At 32.2% G+C, this 24,046-nt stretch overlaps 1 protein-coding gene across 1 annotated transcript in view; it reads left to right on the top strand.

Annotated features, from left to right (window-relative positions):
* LOC135950406 (alpha-protein kinase 1-like) overlaps positions 1-23,836 on the top strand; it is a 246,888-nt gene extending 223,052 nt beyond the window's left edge. The window contains exons 4-5 of the mRNA XM_065499951.1: positions 21,116-21,283; positions 23,790-23,836. Of these exons, the coding sequence (XP_065356023.1) occupies positions 21,116-21,283; positions 23,790-23,836 (215 nt within the window). The remainder of the gene's footprint in view (positions 1-21,115; positions 21,284-23,789) is intronic.
* The last annotated feature ends 210 nt before the right edge of the window (positions 23,837-24,046 follow it).

Raw genomic sequence — 24,046 nt, 5'->3', positions numbered from 1 at the left:
ACAACTTTTGAAAAAAAAGTTTTATTTACCTAAAAATATTTAAAAATTTTATTTTGAAGGGTTTATAATATTCGATACAGTCGAGTATAGCTATCTTACTTCTTCCTTTTCATTTTATCTTTAAATTTCATGGGTTTTTATGAAGCAAACTTGGTTTTATGTTCATAAACAATATTTTTATATTTATTATATTGTCAACACTTGCTCTTAGCTACTAAAGGAATCAGTACATCATGGTCTTTGGTGCAGTTAAATGCATATTGTGAAGTCTTTGGTTATTATGAAGGTTGGTGAAAGAATATAATGGGTGAAAGTACAAAGAAATTAATGAACTATTTGACAGTAAGACCTCTATTAAAACTTCATGGACTGACAGGGTCTGCAAAGGATTTAGAGGTCGCTAGACGATTCATCCACGTTCAATCTAGGAACAAATCCAACTGCTTGTGATGCTTAAAATTCAAAATTTAAGTTTGTCGAAGTGGTCAGTTACTTCCAAGAGTTTTAAATTGCCGAAAGAAGTGTGCAAAAAATTATAAAGCGATCAAATACATAGACCAACGATTGAGACTTATTTAAGACAATATAAAGACCTACGATTAATGCTAATTTAAGACATTTAAGAATTTAATGACTTACGATTAGGGTTAATTTAAAAGACCTTCGATTAGGGTTAATTTAAGACAGTATAAATACCAACGATTATAGATTATTTAACACAATATAAAGATCTACGATTAAAGCTAATTAATGGCAATATAAACCGCTGCGATTAAGGCGAATTTACGACAATATAAAGACCTACGCTTAAGGCTAATTTAAGACAATTAAAAACCTACGATTTAGGCTAATTGAAGACAATATAAAGAACAATGATTCAGGTTAGTTTACGACATATAAAGATCTACGATTAAGACTAATTTAAGACAATATAAAGACCTATGATTAGTGTTAATTTACGATAATATAAATACCTACCATTCAGGCTAGACCTAAGATTGAAGCAAATTTTAGGCTATATAAAGAGCTACGTTTAAAGATAACTTAAGACTATAAAAATACCTGCACTATATAAAGTCCTACAATTGAAGCTAATTAAGGACTGCGTTAAATATTGACTGCAAAAGTTTTGCATATCATTCTCGCATTGATTAATATCACTGAGCAACAAATGAAGACTTTTGGTAAAACATACAGACTGAACAGTATATATTCAATTGTATTACTAACGGATAGTAAAACCATATACTCAGTTTGTCTATTTTGGTGACCAATTTTTATTTATGGTCCTCCAAAGATTCTGAAAATCAGTTGGCCCTCAAAAAAAGGTTTCATCAGTTTTTGGTCAACAGCTAATTCAGACTTGGTGATACCCCCTTAACTATATATGGCAATAATATAGCTAATGGCGTTTTCTTTTCTGACACAAAATGTTGCCAACATATTTTGTACCATTTATTAAATATTACCCATACCCTCATAATGTTTTATATTTTTAACGATCACAATAGAACAAAAACCTGCAAAAAGTGCTGCATTTCTAACCTTTTAATGAAATTGAGGGTGAAACGTGTAGCATATCTTCGGGGTTTTGGGGCAACATTATTTGAAAAGAACACGTTATACCATTACAAAACTACATTTTTTTAGAAAAGAACACAGAAAAGGTCAAAAGGCAGAATAAAGGCATCATTTATGCCAGAAAAGAAAACACCATAAGATTCCAGCAAACAAATATTTATTTTTTTATTCTTTTTCCTAAAAAATAACGTTTAATTTTTTTTAAAAAAAATATAGGAAGAACATTTTTTTTTACTTTTTTTATATTAACTTACAGGGACTCCCAAATTTTCACTGACAATATTAAACAAAGTTGTAGCAGTGGTAAATATGAAGAATTCTTGTAAACATATCAATGCAATCTGAATGTATCTGGGCACTCATAATAGCTCACAAACATTACATTGTACCTTAAAAATGTTTGTTTTTATTATTTTTTGATGCGAAAACAATGATTTTTTTGTTAACAAAGTATGATTAAGTTCACATTTTACTACAATAAAGAAGAATAGGCAAATCATTATCAGTATGATCCGGGCCTATCACGTTACACCATCTTGATTAAACAAGATCAAGCTGGTCTTGCAATATATGAAAAAACATTAAAATTTTTGAAAGGGGTTAAAGTTTGTGGAGCTTTTGAAGAGTAAATATAAGCTTTTTATATAAGTATTGGAAATTGGTGAAAACCTTAGGACTTGAAGATTAATATCTTAGTAAAATTAAATAATTTTATAATCTTTTTGGACTTCATTTACCTTATAAACTAAGAAATTATAATATGGTGATTTCCATGAAGAAAAATATAAAATTTGAATTAATTTAAAATTTTAAGGGTTAAAGATTTCATAACAAAATTTAGAACTAATATAGATCCAAATGTGTTTAAATTGATGGCATTATAATTTTTAGTTTTAATTTTTAAATACCGAAATTCTTAAAACGGGGAAAATGTGTTCCAAAATGTGAATTTTTGGTTAAAAGTGCCCACTGTGACGTTATTTATTGTGTGACAGTAAAACTACTCTATAGGTAGTTAAGTAATATATATCACTGTACAAATATCGAGCTTTTTTTGAGGATCAGTGTTTTGTGTTTTTAGAATTTTTCACTCAAACCTAAATTTTTTTTTTCAAAAATTTAGGTTTGGCCTATTCATATTCTCAAGAACTATTTATATTTTAAATTTCTGCTCATTTGGATCAACATTTTTTTTTAAATGTGTGAGACCCGTTCCCTAATGTAAGCCCCCATTCCACAACTGTAAATCAATTCAAAAACATCTCAGCTATAACCTTCGTTATGATATCTCCAATAGTTCCCGAGATACGAAATTATTTCCATGAATAATACGTTTCTAAACCACTGTGCGTCCCTCAATGTCCAGCAGTATATTTTACAAGACTATTGAAGTGTTGGCATCAACCAAATTTTCTTTACTTTGAAATTGATGAATAGTTGTGTGGTGGCAGGTGTGAGCACAATGAATAGTTTCATTTTTGCAATATATTTGAAATTTGATGGCTTTTTATTATGCAGCATGATGTAAAAAAAATTAAAAGAACTATGCGTTTGACAAACTAGTTTTCCCAAACTTAAAGAAAACACCCACTTTTAATGCTACCAACTTTTACTCCACATTCATTTTCTTTAGCTTGTCAGAGGAGCATTGAACAAAATTTGGAAGTGTGTGTGCTAAATCTATAACTTTTTATTAGCTCTATAAAATTGTAGATTTCCTAAAAGCATATTTAAAATATTAATAATCTTTATAATCATAATAATAATAAATAATTTGGAATGTATGTATAATTTATGGCTCATTCAAAATCATAATAAAGTTTAGAATTTATCATATAACAAGGATTTTTATACTTTTATATATATTTTCCTTTCTTCATTTTAGATATTCATTTATCCTCACAATTTGTCCTGTTTTCTCCTTTGTGGATATATGATTTGTAGCTTATTTTAGTTTTTTTTATAACTCTGCAACTTAATATGAAAAGTTTTATTGAACTGTCAATCAAAACTAACAACTCAACAACACACTTCCACTCCCACATCGACTCCAGCATAAAAAGTACACAAAACTAAATTGAGGGAAACTATATAAAAAAAATAGTACAATACATACTACCCATTTTTCTTGTGACTTGTGCACTATTTTATATTCGCATAAAGAATCAATTACTAGTGTCATCTCTTGTCACTAAAATCAACAGCATCTGCTGCCTGCCTGCTTGTCATCGTCATCATCATCCTCATCCACATGATCACATGTTCGTTCGTTTTAATCCAATGTGTCTCCTCGCTTTATTATTTATACACCGTCACTCATTCTATTCGTATTTTAATATAATCCACCTACTCTGACACTTCTGTTTATTTGCAAAATAGTCAGCAGCATAGTTTTTTTTTTTTTACAATTTTCACAAAAGGTGTCCAAATCCACAGGCACACTCACACATTATTATATGAAAACCCAACCTACAAAAGGTTTTTTTATTTAATAATAAGCCAGAGTTTTAAATTAATGAATTCGAAAGTTGAGAAGTACAGCGGGTTCTTAAATATTATTGTTATAATCTGCAGAATTTTTTTTAACTCCTTGCGATTTAGTGGTCACTTTACTAACCACCTTTTCTATAGTCTTTAAAACATTAGTTTATTGGCATCTATTGGCATTTTGCTAAACAATTACATATTTGAAGTCATCGTTCATTAAAAAAGCACAGAGTGTTTATTGTTAATCAAATTCAGTGTTACTTTGCAATTTCTGCTGTTTTAGTCAAACAAATGTATATGTTACGCCATGGTGGTTAATAAACTAACCACCCCATTCAATAAAATCCTTGAAAAAAGGTTTTTTTTAATTATTTTTTCATATTTTTCATAATAAACTAACCTTAAAAAGTAAGACAGCTATATTCGGCTGTGCCGAATCTTATATACCCTTCACTAAATTATACTTCAAAATACAAATTTTAAATATTTTTAGGTAAACAATTTTTTTTTTTCACTTTTTGGAATTTTTTTTTTTTTTCAAAGTTCTTTTTTTGGAAATTTTTTTTTTTAAATTTTAAAAAAAAAAAATTCTTTTTTGCTGAAAAAAAAAATTGGGTTAAAAAATATTTTTTCCGATTTTGACCCACTGTAGGTCCAACTTACTATGTATTGTCTTATATACGTCGTTGCAAAGGTCTTTGAAATATCTATCATTAGATATCCATATTGTCTATATTAATAACTAAGTAATCCAGATATAGGTAAAAAATCTAAGTTGTCCTGGTTTTTTCCTCATCTATCAGCCATTTTTGGACCGATTTTGCTAATTTTAAATAGGAAACTTCTAGAAAGCATGTCTGACAGAATTATTAAAGGTTTGGATCCCGAAGATATCTGTGGTCTTCAGAAAATTGATTTCAACAGACAGACAGACGGACATGGCTTTATCAAATCCGCTATCTATAAGGATCCAGAATATATATACTTTTTAGGGTAGGACAATTATATTGTGGAAATTACAAACGGAATGACAGACAAACTTATATAACTTCTCACGAAGTTGCAGGGTATAATTAAAGTAAAAATGCAATTGTTTTGATTTTAAACTTACAAACCGTTGCTGAAAGTATTAAATGTTTTTATTGTTTTACCAATTCTGAGGAGTAAAACCACATTGTACAAATATCTGAAATTTACTACCTTTTAGAAGAAACCCTACAACAAATTTAGTCTTAACAAGTAAGAGAGCTATATTCGGCTTTGCCGAATCTTATATACCCTTCACCAAATTATACTTAAAATTATTTTTTTTTGTAAATATTTTTATTTAAACAAAATCAAATTTTTTTTTTAAATTATTTTTTAATTTTTTTTAAAAAAAGTTTTTTCAAATTTTTTTTTTTAAATTTCTTTAATTAATTTTTTTGGAAAAAGAATTTATGACAAAAAAAAATTTTTTTGATGAAAAAAAAATCGGGTTAAAAAATATTTTTTCCCGATTTTGACCCATTGTAGGTCCAACTTACTATGTATTGTCTTATATACGTCCTTGCAAAGGTCTTTGAAATATCTATCATTAGATATCCATATTGTATATATTAATGACTTAGTGATCCAGATATAGGTCAAAAATAGGTCAAAAATCGAGGTTGTCCTAGTTTTTTCCTTATATCTCAGCCATTTGTGGACCGATTTTCTCGATTTTAAATAGCGACCGAGCCGGAAGAATTTCGGAGATATTGATGTATGAATCGTGTATGTAAGTTATTTGGGGGCTTCGGAAAGTTGATTTCAACACACAGACGGACAGACGGAAATGGCTATATCGATTCCGCTATCTATAACGATCCAGAATATATATACTTTATGTGGTCGCAAATGAAAAATGTGGAAATTACAAACGGAATGACAAACTTATATATACCCTTGCCACTAGAGTATCCAAAACCGAAACCGAAAACCGGTCAACCGGTTTTTTCATCTTTATAAACTCGACCGATTTCGGTTTTCTTTAACATTTCGGTTTTTTGAAAAACCGGTTTTTGTAAGACGGTTAACCGGTTTAAATGAAATATATTTTCAAAAGCTCATTTAACCATATATTTGAAAAACTTTGATACCATTTGTAAAAATATTGATTAATTATATAGAAAATTGTAGCATTTAACAATATTGCTTTAAGAATTCAAAAATTTTAAAGTAGCGTATTTTTCATATTGAATAAAAATTTAGTATAAACCGGTTAACCGTTTTTTTTAAAGACAAAAACCGAAACCGGATAATCGGTTTTTTTAAAAGATAAAAATCAAAACCGGTTTTTTCAAAAACACACCTTTTCGGTTAAACCTGAAACCGGTTTCTTAATTTTGCCGGTTTTTTGGACACTCTACTTGCCACTCATGGTGAAGGGTATAAAAATACACAGTGAGTAAACACCAGAGAATTTTTTGATTTTTTTTAAGATCATGAAAATCATTATAGTCCGACTTAAATCTTTATTTTTCAGAGCCGAATCTATTATTCAGCCCAATCTCCAACTAACCGAAACGTTAAATTTTAATCGATGGATAAATTTTAGGATTTTCATTATCTTAAAAAAAATCAATTAATTTTTGGTGTTTACTCGCTTTTGAGGCTGACTATACACATATATTAAATTGGGATTTTTTAAATTTTTTTGCTTTTATTTTGAAACGTTTGTGAGGTATAAATAAATTTATTCAAAGTATTGGCCATTATTAGCTTTCTGGCAACATCCATGTTTCGAGACGAAAGAACTGCTCATCTTTTAAGGCCAACAACGAATCCAACCAATGTCGGCTACTCTGTTCCAAAGTGAAGCGCATCCCAGAGAGAGCGTTCTACATCAATCGAAACAAATAGTATCCGGAAGGGGCAAGGTCTGGACTATAAAGCGGATGAAGCAACCACTTCTTTCTAAATAGTTTTTAACAGGTATTGCATAATGTGGCTGAGCGTTGTCATGATGTAGTATTACGGTTTCAAGTCTGGCCGCATATTCTAAATGCTCGCTTCAAACTAATCAGCTGAGTTCGGTGCAGGTTCCATGTGTTTGTCTGGCTAGATTTCAGCTGCTCATAATAGATATGACCCTTTTGCTCCCACCAAATACAGAGCATTACTTTAGCGCCATGGATATTCAGCTTTGGTGTCCATTCGACTGGTTGGCCGTGTGAATTTCGGCACCTCCCAACGTAAAACATTTTACCCTATTACCAAATATCCGACCGATGAATTGTCGTATGGCAAGATCCACCTCCATCCAGCCCTTGGATAGGGTTGACATTATGATGAGATACTATTATGAATGAATTGTTACAGTGATAACTTATTCTTTCTATGGAACTTACTTTGACTGTAAATACCATCTAGTTCACAGAGAGGACTGTGATAGCTGCAAGTGGCAACAATTTCATCACCTAGGCTAAGAAGGGAAAACTCAATTAAATATTCTTCTGAAACTAGTATAGAAATTCCTACATAAACTGTAAAGAAAATCTTGTATCTTGTAGGCCCACCTATATGGGTTATTTTCTTATACTGTCGACTACAAGCTAGTTCTATTAATGGAAAAGTACCTACAGTATAACAACCTCCGACCGATTTCGATTGCCTCCAAATCAAAACATCATATCGCGATCAAGTTTCATTGGTATGATAGTAAAATTAACTTAAGAAAATTGTCGTTTATTCGAAAATCGATTATCTCCAACATCACGAAATAACCAAATTCTTTCAAACACCTGCTACTGCTGATGGATGGCATGCATAAAAATTGTTTTTAAATATGAACAAGAAAAAAGTATTATATAAATTGTAAAAAAAGAAGAAATAAAATGACAACCCTGTTATAATATCTCGACTTTTATTTTTAGTTTTGAATCTCAACATACCTAAGTACGTACGCACTAAATTCATTGTGACTGTCTGCATCAAGTTCGTAGGCACGTTGTTGGCGGCATAAAAGTCAAAGCACGTTTGTGATTTTATTTCAGGTGTAGATCTTCTGGGGGGATATTTTTTTTGTGTTCCTCTGTTGAACATAATAAATTTGCATAAAATTTATAGTGATTTTTGATGTAAAAAAGTCAAACAAGCGGTAGATTTAAAGTGATTCATACTGCGCGCTTTTTTTTTTGTCTGCTTGTCTTCCTTTCATTACAACTACCCGTTCGTAATGTTCTTTGTGTGATTTCTTCAACTATGAGTGATTTACATACATAGGTCTGTCATAAAATAAATAATAAAGTGATGGGGGAGGAGGAGGAGGAGAAGGGAAAAAATGCAAACATCTAAAGTTATTGCCACGAAATACATAAAAAAGTCATATTTTTGATTCATATTTCTTGCCTTCACTTTGACTATTTCGAGTGACATTCATACATAAATAACTGAAGTGGGTTTTTGGATATGAATTGTAAACGATTTTTAGTTTTCTATTTCATGAAATCATCAGCCAATATAAAAATAAATAAGAAATCATTTGTCAAGTGAATTTTGTTCCATAACACATCTGAGGAATAGATATCACAAAACTATAAGTTATTCATGTTATAATCAATGGATTGGGGATTTTTTCTATTTTTCAAAAATATCTACAATTAAAAAAATTCATGGAATACTTTTTTGAAAAATATGGCAAAAAATGCTTTTTATTGAGTTTTTGCAAAGATACAAATATTTCAAATAGAAATTAAATTTTTATTTATGAAAATTTTTTAATGAAATTTTACAGATTCTTCTATTAAAAATGAAAAAAAAACAATTTTTTTATTATCAGGAACCCCGCAATTCCCCAAAAAACTGCGAAATAAAACTTTTGGTGGAAAAAAATCGGGTTAAAACATATTTTTCCGATTTTGACCCATTGTAGGTCCAACTTACTATGGTCTTATATACGTCATTGCAAAGGCCTTTGAAATATTTATCATTTGATATCCATATTGTCTATATTAATGACTTACTAATCCAGATATAGGCCAAAAATTGGTCAAAAATCGAGGTTGTCCTGCCGATTTTGCTGATTTTAAATAGCAAACTTCTCGAAAGCATGTCTGATAGAATTATTAAATATTTGGATCCCGAAGATATCTGGGGTCTTCAGAAAATTGATTTCAACAGACAGACAGACAGGAATGACAAACTTATATATACCCTTCTCACGAAGGTGAAGGGTATCGATGGACGCGGTCCCCCGATATAAACAATTTTCAAATTTGTTTTCATTTAGAATATTTTATATACAGTTAACTTTTCAAAGAGCATAAATTCTTAATACATCTTCTTATACATTTTTTAAATAAATTAAAAAGAAAAAAAGTTTTTTTATTCCCAAAAACTAAATTTTTTTAATTTTCAAATTCAAATGCAGATAGTCACGATTTTTTTAAACAATTCTGTTTTTGTTTAACGTATACATTTATTTTTCGCCCAGTAGAAGAAAAATGGAGAAAATCGGGAAATATTTGGATCCGCTGTTATAAAAAAACTGAAGTAGGGTGGGTAAAAATGCTGAACATTTAATTTTCAAATGCAAATATCTCCTAAGTTATAAGATATAATTGATAGGTATTTTGTAGTGCTCGACTAGGTGTCCTACTTTGGGGACTCCTGGCCGCACCTCTGGCTGGCAGTCTAAGTTCAAAATTTTAATTTCATTCCAATAGGACTAAGGGTTTAGAAGTTACAGATTTTTCCCCCTTTTTTATACCCTTCACCATGAGTGGCAAGGGTATATATAAGTTTGTCATTCCGTTTGTAATTTCTACATTTTTCATTTACGACCCCACAAAGTATATATGTATATTCTGGATCGTTATAGATAGCGAAGTCGATATAGCCATGTCCGTCTGTATGTTGAAATCAACTTTACGTAGCTCCCAAATAACCTACATACATGATTCATACATCAATATATCAATGGAATTTTTCCGTCTCGGTTGTTATTTAAAATCCACCCACAAATGGCTGAGATATAAGGAAAAAACCGGGACAACCTCGATTTTTGGCCTATTTTTGATCTATATCTGGATTACTAAGTCATTAATATAGACAATATGGATATCTAATGAAAGATATTTAAAAGTCCATTGCAACTATGTATAAAAGGCTATAATAGTAGGTTGGATCTACAATGAGCCAAAATCGGGAAAAATATTTTTTAACCCGAATTTTTTTTTCATCACCAAACATTTTTTGGTCATAAATTCTTTTTCCAACAATAAAAAAATAAAACCAAAAATTTGAAAAAACTTTTTTAAAAAAAATTGGAAAACAATTTTAAAAACAACTTTGAAAAAAATTTAAAATATTTTTATTATATGGGGGATTTCAGTCAAGCGAAAAATTTTTAAAATCGATGTCTTCCGATCGGGATGAAATTTGCACCAAGGTTAGACCTATTGGATAGTAATTCAGATACAAGATCCGTCAAGAACTCTCTGAGTTATAAGGGGTCAAAATTTGACATTTTGGCCAATCATGTGTTTTTTCTCATCCATGTAACTTATTACTTATTGTTCTTAGCAAAATGTGTCCCAGATAGTTATTTCTTCAATCTTTCGAAAAAATATTTAAAAAAAAATAAATTAAAAAATTTTTTTTTTCCGAAATCCAAATTTTTTTTGACTTTTTTTCAAAATGGGCCCTTTTTTCTTAAAAGAAAGCTTAGATATTTTCCTCAAAAACTTTGTTGACATTTTTTTTTGCTCAAAAGAAAGCTTAGGTCTATTTAAGAGGGTTTTAGTCGCTTAGTGGGATATATATCAAATATATTTATACCCTACACCACCATAGTGGGAAGGGTTTTATGCGTTTGTGCAGATGTTTGTAACGCCCAAAAATATTAGTCTGACATCCTTAAAGTATACCGATCGACTTAGAATCACTTTCTGAGTCGATTAAGCGATGTCCGTCCGTCCGTCTGGTCGGCTGGCTGGCTGGCTGTCCATGTAAACTTTGTGCGCAGAGTACAGGTCGCAATTTTCAAGATATTTCGATGAAATTTGACACATATTAGGACATCAAGGACCAAGACTATTGAAACTGGCTGAAATCGGTCCATTATTTCACCTAGCCCCCATACAAATGTCCTCCCGAAATTGGACTTTATCGGTCATAAATGTTTAATTTATCTATGTATCTCCACAAATTCCGCTCCAAATAAGTTTTATGTACACAAAATTCATATCACCAAATTTTGTTACGATCGGTCCATAATTAATCATAGCTTCCATATAGACCCGCTTCCGAAAATCACTTTAACGTGCATACATCGCTTAAAAATGTTGGTAAACACACAAAATTCAACATAGTTAACTTTAATATAGACATAAATCACACGACCAAATTTCATGGTGATCGGTCCATAATTGGTCATAGCCCCCATATAAGGCTCACTTCCAAAAATCACTCAAAAATATAAATTATTGATATTTTAAAAAAAACATTTTTTTGCTCTTTTACTTAGTGTAGGGTATTATATGGTCGGGCTTGACCGACCATACTTTCTTACTTGTTTTAATATTTTTTTCGAAAGATGGATGAAATAGCTATCTAAACTATTTGGGACACATTTTGCTAAGAACAATTTTGACCCCCTATAACTCAGAGAGTTCATGACCGATCTTGTTGAAAAATTGTACCTGAATTACTATCCAATAGGTCTAACCTTGGTCTTCCCGATCGGAAGACATGGATTTTAAAAATTTGTTCACTTGACATGAAATCACCCATATATATTTGGCTGTGCCGAATATAGCTCTCTTACTTGTTTTTCTATACCAACAGTTTTGCATTTGCTTTCGTCGTTGAATATTACAAATTGCCAAAACTCGAAAGTTTCATTTTTATTCCTCGCCAAAAGGCCGTTGATATTGTTGGCTCTCAGCAGCTAGGATTTCAGACTTCCACTCAGATGTAAATTTTTTCTTTCACAACTGTTAAATTTTGTTCCTTTCAGCATTTTTAACAGGCAAATGGTCAAAACCACACATAATAAGGACGAAATTATTACTAGTTGGAAACTACGTATCATTTTAACAAAAACATAAACAAATTCTAAGAAAAATTTAAAAAATATACCAAAAAAATTAACTGGAATTTAAGAAAGGCGAAATACATTTGTGACCTGCAAATTGTGATGTAATTTGGGGTTTTCCCATTTTATATAATGGATGTTATCAATTGCAAATAGACAATATTCGTATCACTCTATAGTTGACCTGCCATAAATTAATCATGTATCTATAAAGGATAGACAATTTCCGCAACCTCCCCTATCACAGTTCCATTCTGTTAGGTGGTTATTTTTCCACTAGTAAATTTCAGTGCAACATTATCTGTTTACAACAAAATGCATGTATGACTTCGAACCTGCCTCCCATCAGACTATAAGAGATTTTCCAAGAAAAATCTCTATGATTTTAAGTGAGCGAAATGAGTATGATCTTTTCATTGCATTGTTCTCTTCTGCAGTAAAAACCAACTTCCATTGAAACTCTTGGACTGTTGAAAAACAATTTTCTTAATGAATGCATTTAACAAATTGAAATTCCAACTGGAAAAAGATACAGATTTGAAAATGTATTTGCGCGACGGGCTAGCAAGTATCTGTAAGTACGTTAATATGTGTGTGTATAATTGAAAAGCAAATATAGTTTCACTGGAATTTCTGGTATGCGGGTACAAAAGAAAAATAAACAACAGATAAAAACAGCAACAATCTGAGCAAAACTGAAATCTTTAGATGGTCAATGGAACCATCAGACAACAACATCAACTGCTGCAATTCAAGTAAACAAACTAAAATAACAGCAACAATAACAACAATAACAACAACAAATAATAAACAAGACTGCAAAGCAAAAGGAAAGAAACTACAATCATGAGCAGCACTTGATGATCAACAAAACAAAAATAGCAACGACAACAATAACAACAACAACCACAACCTCAACTTAAATAATAGTAATAACAAAAACAACAATAAAGAAACTCTGAAAAAAAATGTAGATACAGAACAATGCACATAAAAGATACACAGATCAAGATAAAAGAGTACGTTTAAATAAAGTACTTGTACTCATTCTCTAGTTGAAGGAAAATTTTATGTAAAAATGTTTTGTATAAAAAACAAAAAAACAACAACTAGAATGTGTAATAAGAAAAAGAAGATGAAAAACCAAATCAAGAATTAAGATCGTTTGCTTGCTAAATGAATTAAATAAAAGGGGAATTACAATTTTGCATTCTAGCATGTTTGCACATAAACAGCCCTAACAGCGAAAATATCTTAAACAACAATACATCAGATTTTCATTTTTTAATGTATAATCCGTTGAAATTTCATTAGTGTACCGTGGCATTTTTATAGCAAATCCACATCGTCCATATGTTTAACATTGAATTAAAACATGCAAATAATCACAAAAAAAACTACTCCTGTAAAGTTAGTTTAAGATATTTTCGCGGTTTGGGTTCGATTTCTTAATGTAGTTTATAAATGTAGAGGTACTTGTTTTTTTGATAAATATAATTTATGGATTAATTTTTGTTTAAATTAAGATTTTTTATTTGGATAATGTTCTTACATGTAAATAATAAAAACCAAAGTTAAAAGAAACAAGTAAGAGTGTTATATTCGGCTGTGTCGAAACTTATATACCCACCATTTGTATTAACTGGTTCAGACGATTTGCTTAGTTTTATATTTTCTATTAAGGAGTGAGATCGAAAAATTCTTAACACACGTTTTTCATTACATTTTTTAACCCAAGTATTATTTGAATTTTTTTTTGATCAAGTTACCTTTGAAAAACATGTCAGTTATTATGTGTAATGTCAATTATATTAATTTTTTTGTTAATCTGATTAAAATGAGTGACCAGAAAAAAGTGCGTACTGAAATTATTAAATATTTTCAACAAAACCCAACTTGGTCTTACAAAAAGTTGGCCAAGCATACAAAGGTCTGCCGTCAAACTGTTTCCAATGTTATTAAACAGTACCGGGAGAACTTGTCAGTTGATAGAAAACCTGGTTCAGGTAGAGGGAATGGTCCACATGATGTTTCTAAAGCCAAAAAAATAGAACGCATTTTCAAAAGAGCTCCCAACACATCCGGTAGGAAAGCAGCCCGGTTAGCTCAGTGCTCGGACTATTTGGTACGAAAAGTTAAAGCTAATGCAGGTTTAAAAACATACAAGGCTCAAAAAGTTCCTGACAGGAACGCTACTAAAAATTTAGAGGCCAAAAACAGAGCACGGAAATTGAAGTCAAGTTTTATAAAAAAATATTCTTGCTGCATAATGGATGACGAAACGTATGTTCTGGCAGATTTTTCGCAACTTCCAGGTCAAAAATTTTATGTTGCTGATGCTCGAGGGAATGTTGAAGAAAAGTTTAGGACCCAAAAGCAGACAAAATTTCCCAGAAAGTTCTTGGTATGGCAAGCAATATGCAGTTGCGGCAAAAGAAGCCACTCATTTGTTACAACGGGCTCTATAAATACCGAAATTTACATCAAGGAATGTTTACAAAAAAGGCTGCTTCCATTCATAAGACTTCATAATGTGTCCACTTATTTTTGGCCTGACTTGGCATCCTGTCACTATGGCAAACAAGCCCTTGAGTGGTACAAGAACAATAATGTGGTATTTGTACCAAGAGAGGCAAATCCTCCAAACTGCCCGGAGCTAAGGCCAGTGGAGAGATATTGGGCTCTTGTTAAAAGAGAATTGAAGAGTACAAAAAAGGTGTCCAAAAGTGTGGTAGATTTTAAACGGAGATGGACTACATGTTCGAGCAAAGTGACAGAAAGCACTATAAAAACGTTAATGGAAGGGTTTCCGAAAAAGGTTCAAAATTTCATCACTAGTGATTAAAACTATAAAAATAATTTTTTTTGTAAATTGTAATAATAATTTCAATCAAATAAAAAAAAAATTAAAGCTGTAAGTTTAGTGGTTTCTTTTTTATAAACATATATGTATGTTAAGAATTTTTCGATCTCACTCCTTACTAGAAAATATAAGTGTTAAATTTCAGCTTGTTAGATTCATGCATTTGAATGTTATTGGGATCAAAATATGTGTAGTGGTCCGAGCAGGGGTTTTCATATACAGTGCAAGCTCGATTTTCGCGGCTAATTAAAAACCAGACCTGTCGTGAAAACTGAATTTTCGCGATAACAGAACCAAAAATTGTATGTAATTTTGTCATTATAAGTTTTGTCATAATATAAGTTTGTCATTCCATTTGTAATTTCCACAATATAATTTTCCGACCCAATAAAGTATATATATTCTGGATCCTTATAGATAGCGGTGTCTGTCTGTCCGTTTGTCTATTGAAATCAGCATTTCGAAGCCCCCAAATAACTTACATACACGGTTCATGCATCAATATCTCCGGAATTCTTCCGGCTTGGTTGGTATTTAAAATCGAAAAAATCGGTCAACAAATGGCTGAGATATAAGGATATATAACCAGGACAACCTCGATTTTTTACCAATATCTGGATTACTAAGTCATTAATATAGACAATATGGATATCTAATGATAGATATTTCAAAGACCTTTGCAACGACGTATATAAGACCATAGTAAATTGGATTTACAATGGTTCAAAATCGGAAAAAATAATTGTTAACTCGAATTTTTTTTAACCCGAATTTGTTTTTTCATCAAACGTTTTTTTTTTTTGCTAAATATTAAAAAAAATTAAAAAACAAAAAAAATTTTAAAATTTAAATTTAAAAAAAAACAATTCAAAAAAAATTTTTTCCAAAAAATTAAAAAAAAATTGTTTAAAAAATATTTAAAATTTTTATTTTGAGGTATAATTTGGTGAAGGGTATATACGATTCGGCACAGCCGAATATAGCTCTCTTACTTGTTATAATTATAATTGTTTTTATTTAGAAAATAAGAGTGTCCTACGAAATGGCGAAAAGGAATTTTTTATCAGTACAAGTACAGAAGGTGATGAAGAATGTGAAGATTACAGTTTTGATAAGGAACTTGCAGACAAAATAGAAAATATTCTTAAACCTCCAGCATTATTGTGTTATATGACTAGAGATAATAAAAGTGGCTTAAACTACATAGTGCAGTGTCACACATATGTGTCCGACGCTACGTGGCAGTCAATGGGTTAAAATAACAGCTGAATCACATAGTTCGTATCATCGGCTTATCATTTTCCAAAGCGACCTCTTTAATTTTTTATCGTATAAATCCTCCGATTCCGTATCTGATAATTCCATTTGTTCCTCATTACTTCCCACATAAAATTCTTCTTGAATCCAGTTGTTTATGTCAGCATTCGTGAAAAGATGTTCCCTACCAATGTGAGCTACCAATAAATGAAAGATCTTCGTTTTCTTCCTGAATTATATTTTGTAAAATATTTATGGGCATCCTCTTCACTCTATTCAGTAGCGAGCAAGGTATTTCAGGATTTTCGGATATTGGACACTGATATTTTATCCCAAGACGTAGTTAGAATCTGAACTGCATTTTTAAGATTTAAGTTTTTTAGTATGAGCTCCAAATTTGTTCTCCTCTCACCAAGCAAGTGTTTTTAATACCCTTGTGGAAATAGTGGCAAGGGTGTATATAAGTTTGTCATTCCGTTTACAATTTCTACATTTTTCATTTGCAACCCCACAAAGTATATATATTCTGGATCGTTATATATAGCGAAGTCGATATAGCCATGTCTGTCTGTCCGTCTGTATGTTGAAATCAATTTTGCGTAGCCCCCAAATAACTTACATACATGATTCATATATCAATATATCGTGAATTCTTCCGACTGGGTTACTATTTAAAATCGACAAAACCGACTCACAAATGGCAGAGATATAAGGAAAACCGGGATAACCTCGATTTTTGGCCTATTTTTTATCTACATATATCTGGAATACTAAGTAAATATAGACAATATGGCTATCCAATGATAGATATTTCAAAGTCCATTGCAACAATTGGTAAAAATCGGGAAAAATATTTTTTAAAGCGAATTTTTTTTACCAAAAAATTTTTTTTTAATAAATTTTGAAAAAAAAATTAAAATAATTTGGAAAAATATTTAAAAAAAATTTGAAAAAAAAACTGTTTTTAAAATAAATTAAAAAAAATGTTTGAAAAAAAAATTTAATTTTGTTTAACTAAAAATATTTAAAAATTTTATTTTAAAGTATAATTTGGTGAAGGGTATATAAGATTCTGCACATCCAAATATTGCTCTCTTACTTGTTAAAATTTAATTTGACCAAGTTTATAACGTATTGTTCAAACGGTTGAATAAGCGCAGTGAAATTGAGTGGTAGATTCATTGCTATAATTAAAGCGTCATCACTTTTTAGTTCCTCAACTGGGTGACAGACACGTCGTTATATAAAAGCAAAACTGCTTCGTGCGTCAAAAATTCTCGCACCTAAACAATTTTTCGTGATGGAACCAGTCCTTGAATATAAATGATGTCATCTGGGCGGTTTTACTGTAGTTGTATATTACACGATTATTGGAAAAGCATTTTAAGACGAGTGGGTTTTTCGACTTACCAACAACTTCAGTTTTCCTGTGCCATTCGCATTTGAAAAGGTCAAAAAAATTATTCGATCTTTACATATTTTTCTTCCGTGAGCATCCGATAATATAAACCGGATTCGTCGGCATTGTAGATTTGGTGAAGAGTCAACCCATGCTCATCAACGTAATCCTTAAACTTTCGAAGACAATTTCTCCATCATTTACTGACATTGAAAGCTGAATTGGTTTGACAAATTTTGCAATACAAATGACTGGCTTTTGATGATAAAATCGCTGCTAATATTGGAACATTTTTTCCCCTATGTTCTACAAACCACTTATAAAGCACTTTTTCCATTCTTGGGTACTCAGCTTTCTTTAAGGTGCAACGTTTGCCAGGGACACTTTCTGTTGTACGTACGTCATTTTTTAATGAATTATAAAATTATATATTAAAATAATCCAAAAAGGTTAGTATACCAAAAGACGGGGATTTCCCTTTTTTGATTATAGACATAGTAATCAAATGTAAAAAAACAGATAAATGTCGCGATAATAGAACCCGTTTTTCATAAACTATCGCGATTATAGAACCTGCAATTTAAAAAATTAAGACGTCGCGATAATGGGTGGTCGCGAATACCGAGCTTGCACTATATTTTGATCCAAAACTTGTTCACGATACAACATATTTTTTTTGTTTGTTTCCATTACCCCTCTTGGGAGCATATGTCTTCCACAAAGTATGTCTATCTTATACGATTTGTTGCAGTTGTTTTCGCGTCTTCCCATGTAAGATTGTACTGTCCTAGTTCTTGGAGTATCGTTCTTTGGCCGACCACGGATTCCTGTGTCTAGAGGATTCTACTATGTTATACTGTCTGGATTCTTTCTGATAGTTTGGCCAATCCACCTCCATTTCTTAAGTTTTATTTGTGTTAGTATGGGTTCTTCGTTGGTAAGGTTCCAGAGATCCGTATTGCTGATGTTGTTAGGCCAGAATATTCTGCATATGATTCTGAGGCACTTGTTGATGTATACCTGTAGTTTTTCCGTGATGGTGTTCACATCCGTACAACAGAGTAGACTTTACACATGAATTGAATATTCTAAGCTTGGTTCGTCTGGATTTTTTTGAGTTTCTCCATACTGATTGTAGTTTTCTGAATGCCGCTCTCGCCTTATTAAGTCTGTTATTTACGTCTATTTCTGAGCCACCATTCGTTTATACTGTACTGCATAGATAGCAGAAGCTTTCTACATATTCAACTGATTGGCCTTGTAGCATCAGGATTCTCATAGCTTTGATTTTCTTGATATTTATCTCAAGTCCAACATTGCATGCTAATATTTTCAAATCTGTGCTTGCATGCAGAAGATCTTTTGATAGAGTAGACAGATATCATCTGCATAATCCAAATCCTCGAGTTGATATGAGAGGCTTCATGTTATTCCTCTTCTCTCTGAGCAGACTTCGCTCACGATGTCATCCAACAATGTAGGGAATATCAGGGGAGATAGGGAAGATCCTTTTTCTACTCCAGCGTTTGTATGAAATGGTTTACTTATATTCCCGCTGTGAAGAATTGATAGTTCTGCATCCTCGTCCATAGCTCTGATGATGCGAGTTATTTTCTGGGGTACTCCTTTTCTTTTCAATACTTTACAGATGGCAGTTCTTCTGATGGTTGCGAAGGCTTTCTTGAAATCTACGAACAGTAGGAACAGGGAAAATTTTCTATAAGTAATAACTATTTGTGGTAAATATTGGTTTTCTTTGATAGATCTCCTTTTATTTGAAATATTGTACGGCCATTTTGTTCTAAACATTTTTTGGTTGGACTTGATGTCCCAGACTCGTAAATTCAACATCAAAATATATAAAAAAAATGTTCATAGATCTAGGAGTATTTATTAGTTTTATATGAATCTTGTCGATTTGAATTTTGTTTCCTTGTCAAGCTGTGTGTTTTTTTCCCATTCTCTCTTTATATCTTCTTATTTATTATTTCTTTTTTATTGAAATCTATTAAAAAGTCAATAACTCATTGTTTGGGGTGATTTAAATACGAGAACTAACATTCCCAGAGGATATACTTTGTTTAGATTTTCTTGTTTGTTTTTTTCCATTCATATACAAATAGAGTTTGTTGAGATTTTATTGGAGTTTTTCTATATTTGTTGTTATTAACTGTTGATTGTTTTTGTTTATTTAAATGTTTTTGTCATTTTATCCGTTCTTTTTTTTTCTTCTTCTTAGTTTAATTTTATCTGTTATTTCTTTTGCTAAGGGGGGGATCAACAAATGAATAGTTTTTCATTTAATTTTTTGTTGTTGTTGATTATTGCCCACTTGCTTGGGAAGATGCAGAATCAAAATGAAAAAAAGTTATTGAAAATATAGCCCATGGATTGCAGACTAAATAAACAATAATAGAGAGAAGAGAAAATAGTTAAAACTAGGCGGTATAAAATCACAGAATATCACTATTTTGTGGAAGACAAAAGAATTATTACATTCAAGGGATACAAATCCTTGGTTAGAAATTTGACTGATCGTGGAAAGTAGTTCTTTTCTTAAAATTCTATAGATATTTCTAAAAATAAATAGTACTTTGGACAGATAATTTCTCTGCGAGCCACTCTCTAGCATCCGATCATGACCGATCATGGATCTTTATTTTCTGAAAATAGGTGATAGTTTGTATTGCAATAGTTTATTCAGAATACATTCAAGTCGTCCATCCTAAAATAAGCATCATTTCACTGTAGGGTATGGCAATTTAATTTAAGAAAAAATAAAGCAACTGTTAAAGGATAATACTCTGTTTAATGTTTATTTTTTTCCAAATGAATATTTACATACTGTGGCGTCCAATGGAAGACAGACAGTTAGACAGTTGGACATATAGTATTTGTTATTTTAAATACAATATACAGCTTAACTTTGTGCCAGTTGTGAGTAGTAGAGAATTAAGCAAAATCTAAGTTGCTACGACACAAAATACCAGTTGACTTTAAAATCCAACAGTTTAATGGATACTAGAGTATTTATTTTTTGCTTGTTTTATTATTTGAGGAAAACAAACAGAAATTGGGTCAAGAGTTTAGGATATTACTTTAAATATTACATTAGAATTTGTATTGAGGAAGAAGAGCTTAATTTGTTCACCATTACTTCACATTGTTAGTACCTGTGTTGTGAAAATTATTATCTTTTCAAGCAACTCTAATAAGAAAGTCTACATTCAGTTCAACTGATTCAGTTACTACCTAAAATGTAACAACCCATCGAGAGTTGCTATAACTTTTGGAAATTTTGGTAATTTTCGGTTTTGTGTTGATACAAGGTGGCGCAAAAGTAATCCTCCTATCAGAAAATGCTATAAATTTTGCGATTGGCTCCTAATGTCAGTTCTGTTTTGACATTTGTTTAGTAAACACATGCAAAATACACGTTAATAAACAATGTTACGTTACATTGCTCCAGAACGCGGAATATTGCTGACTATTTATTTGACCAATAATCGGTCGGTAACTTTGGCACAACGTGAATTTCGTCGCAGATTTCCTGGCCGTCCAACGCCTACTGGTGAAACACTGCGACGTTCAGCCGCTCGACTCGAAGAGACTGGCACAACACGAGATGCTGCCAGGCGTGGCAGACTCAAAGTCACTGTATGGTGTGCTGTTTTCGCTGGAGAAGTCATCGGACCTTTTTTCTTCGAAGACGTCGCGGGCCAAACGGTTACTGTGAATGGTGAGCGCTACAGAGCAATGATCAACGAGTTCTTTTTGCCGCAACTTGATGAATAGGGATTGGAAAACATGTGGTTCCAACAGGACGGTGCAACGGCACACACTGCACGTGCCACAATCGATATGCTGAAGGGTGAATTTCCCGGGCGCCTAATCTCCCGTTTTTGCGATTTGCACTGGCCAGCAAGATCGCCTGATTTGACCGCTCCAGACTTCTTTTTGTGAGGCTTTTGAAGTCGCGGGTTTATGTCAACAAGCCTCAGACTCTTGCAGCTCTTAAAGACAATATCCGTCAAGAATGTGAGGACCTATAGCCGGACGTTTTGGCCAAAGTGATGGAAAATGCGGCCATTTACACGACAAGGCGGCCATTTACACGACAAGGCGGCCATTTACACGACATCATATTCTCGACTTCAAATAAAAAAAATTAAAAGACCAAATAAAAATAATCCACAAGAAGAATCAAAGTTTTTAATTTTTTTTTAATTACAGCCAAAAAACATCGGAAGTTTACTTTTGCGCCACCTTGTATTAATAAAGAAGACCGTCCTCAAGAACGCATAGTACTCGCTCTTCTTAACCTTAAAATTTATCATGGGCCTTGTCCCATTTTCATCTGAACGGTTACAGAAATAAACAAAATTTGCGCTTCTGGAAATCTCTGACAATCAACGAAGCGACATTAAATCCACTCATGCATTGTATAATCCGAGAATTCATTGAGCGGTACTGGGGAAAATTTTCTCCACCGCTGTCCTGTTGGAGTTTGGCGTTTTTTTGAAGCCACGTGATCCGAAAGTTCTCAAATAAATTATCTGAGAAAATAGAAAGAAGGGTAATATGCGAAAAAGGAATATCAAGGAGCTATTTACGTTGCCACTTTACTAGCTGCCACCTGGTCTGCTGTTTAATGAATTAAACTGGATTCTATACTCTTTAAGAACGTGGATTACTCGTGTTTGATGATTCTGGGGTACTGAGAATCCACGTATTTTTCAGAAAGAGTAACTCAGAGAATCTTAAGTTGGATATGTAATCGGAACTTATTTTTTTGAGGACGTAGTGGGTATCCTGGTTACTTTGACTTCTGAGCAATACAGAATCATGTTGAAGGTGTATTTAGTTGGACATATAGTTTCAGCAGCACGATATAATTGCATATACAGCTTTCACGAGAATGAACATTTTAATGGATGGATTTCCGAGTCTGGTTTTTTGACTCGGGAAGCTCTCAAAGGTAATATCCACTGGAACTTATTGTATGGGTTGCATGGTTTCAGTCAATTTATGTCTTCTTTAAAGCTTTTTCGAAGTCAAGTGTCTATATGAAAAAGCAACATATTCAGGAAGCTGTCAAAGAGATTATCGATAAATTATCACTCGAATTCCTTGACAGAATGATTTAAAAATGCAAAAATGCAAAAAACACGTTCCATAACTACAACTCATCAGTTTGTGTTCGATTTAAAATTTCCGTTTGAGAGATAAGCTTCAATCAGAAGACTTTCCTGTAACTTGGAATACACAGTGTGGCAGAATCAACATATTTTTCCATATCTAACTGACTCATCACAGGACTTCCTTTCAGATTCAAGCATATTGAAGTTATTCAAAACTTAATTAAAAAGTTGTTTGGTGACAGTATAATCATTGTGTCAATTGAATATAGTTTGATCTCCCTCCATACATGTCTCATATTAAGCATTCAATATCGATTTGCTAAACATTTTTAAATTAAACCCCAACATTTTATCCAAAGATCACAAACTCTGCTCACATACATTCCAAAACCATCAATCAAAAATAATCTCCTTACGCGTTCGCATTGAACAGAAAATATTTTTGAACTTGAATTGTGTGAACCACCATCACCACCACCATAGACATGCAGCTTTGACAAGGCAATTGCTGGCAGTCAAAGTTGGAGAAAGATGCAACAAAATCAAACAAAATTGAGTCTAGTACAATGACCACCAAAACCACCAGCATCATACAAGCCCATACATCCAAACATCACGGAGCATTGATGCAATTGAAATGATAACGTTTGAGAATACAGCATAAATATGAAAGAATTGGAAAATATTTTTAAATGAAGATGAAGTAAAGCAGCAAATGAATGTGTGAATGGATGCATGGATGATTGGTTGATTGCATGAGAGAGGAGTCTGTTAGGAAAAACGTAAATCAAAATTAATATTTGCTTTAGAGTTGGGTAGTTAAGGAATAATTGAAGCATTTAAAGTAATCGTTTCGCGAATGGGTAGTTATGCGAGTGCAAGGTGGGTTTGAAGCTGAGCTTGAACAATGAACTACCTCGCTCCCTGTCTATTATCGTCTACTTCTCCTAGATGGGGAAGACAATAGGTAACAATTTCCTTCTATGCTCCCTCTTCATACAGGCTCTCAGTGGCCCTTGTCTCTGTATGCCGTCGGTCGCAAAACCTAAATCCGTCAGCGTGTGTTTCAAATTGAGCGGCTGATGTTCTGTCTCCAGTGTAGCTTCAGTTTTTCGATATCCTGTAATACAACATCCCCCCGTTCAAAATGTCCGAAAAGGAAACACGTCCTGTGTATCCGGCAAAGGCTTAAAAAATCCCTGGAGTCAAAACTAACGTAGCACCGGTATCAGGTTGCAGTAAAGTCCGAAGCATCTCCT

The sequence above is a fragment of the Calliphora vicina genome, chromosome 2 (genome assembly GCF_958450345.1).
Source record: "Calliphora vicina chromosome 2, idCalVici1.1, whole genome shotgun sequence".
NCBI lineage: Eukaryota > Metazoa > Arthropoda > Insecta > Diptera > Calliphoridae > Calliphora > Calliphora vicina.
This window is presented reverse-complemented; position numbering and strand designations above follow the sequence as displayed.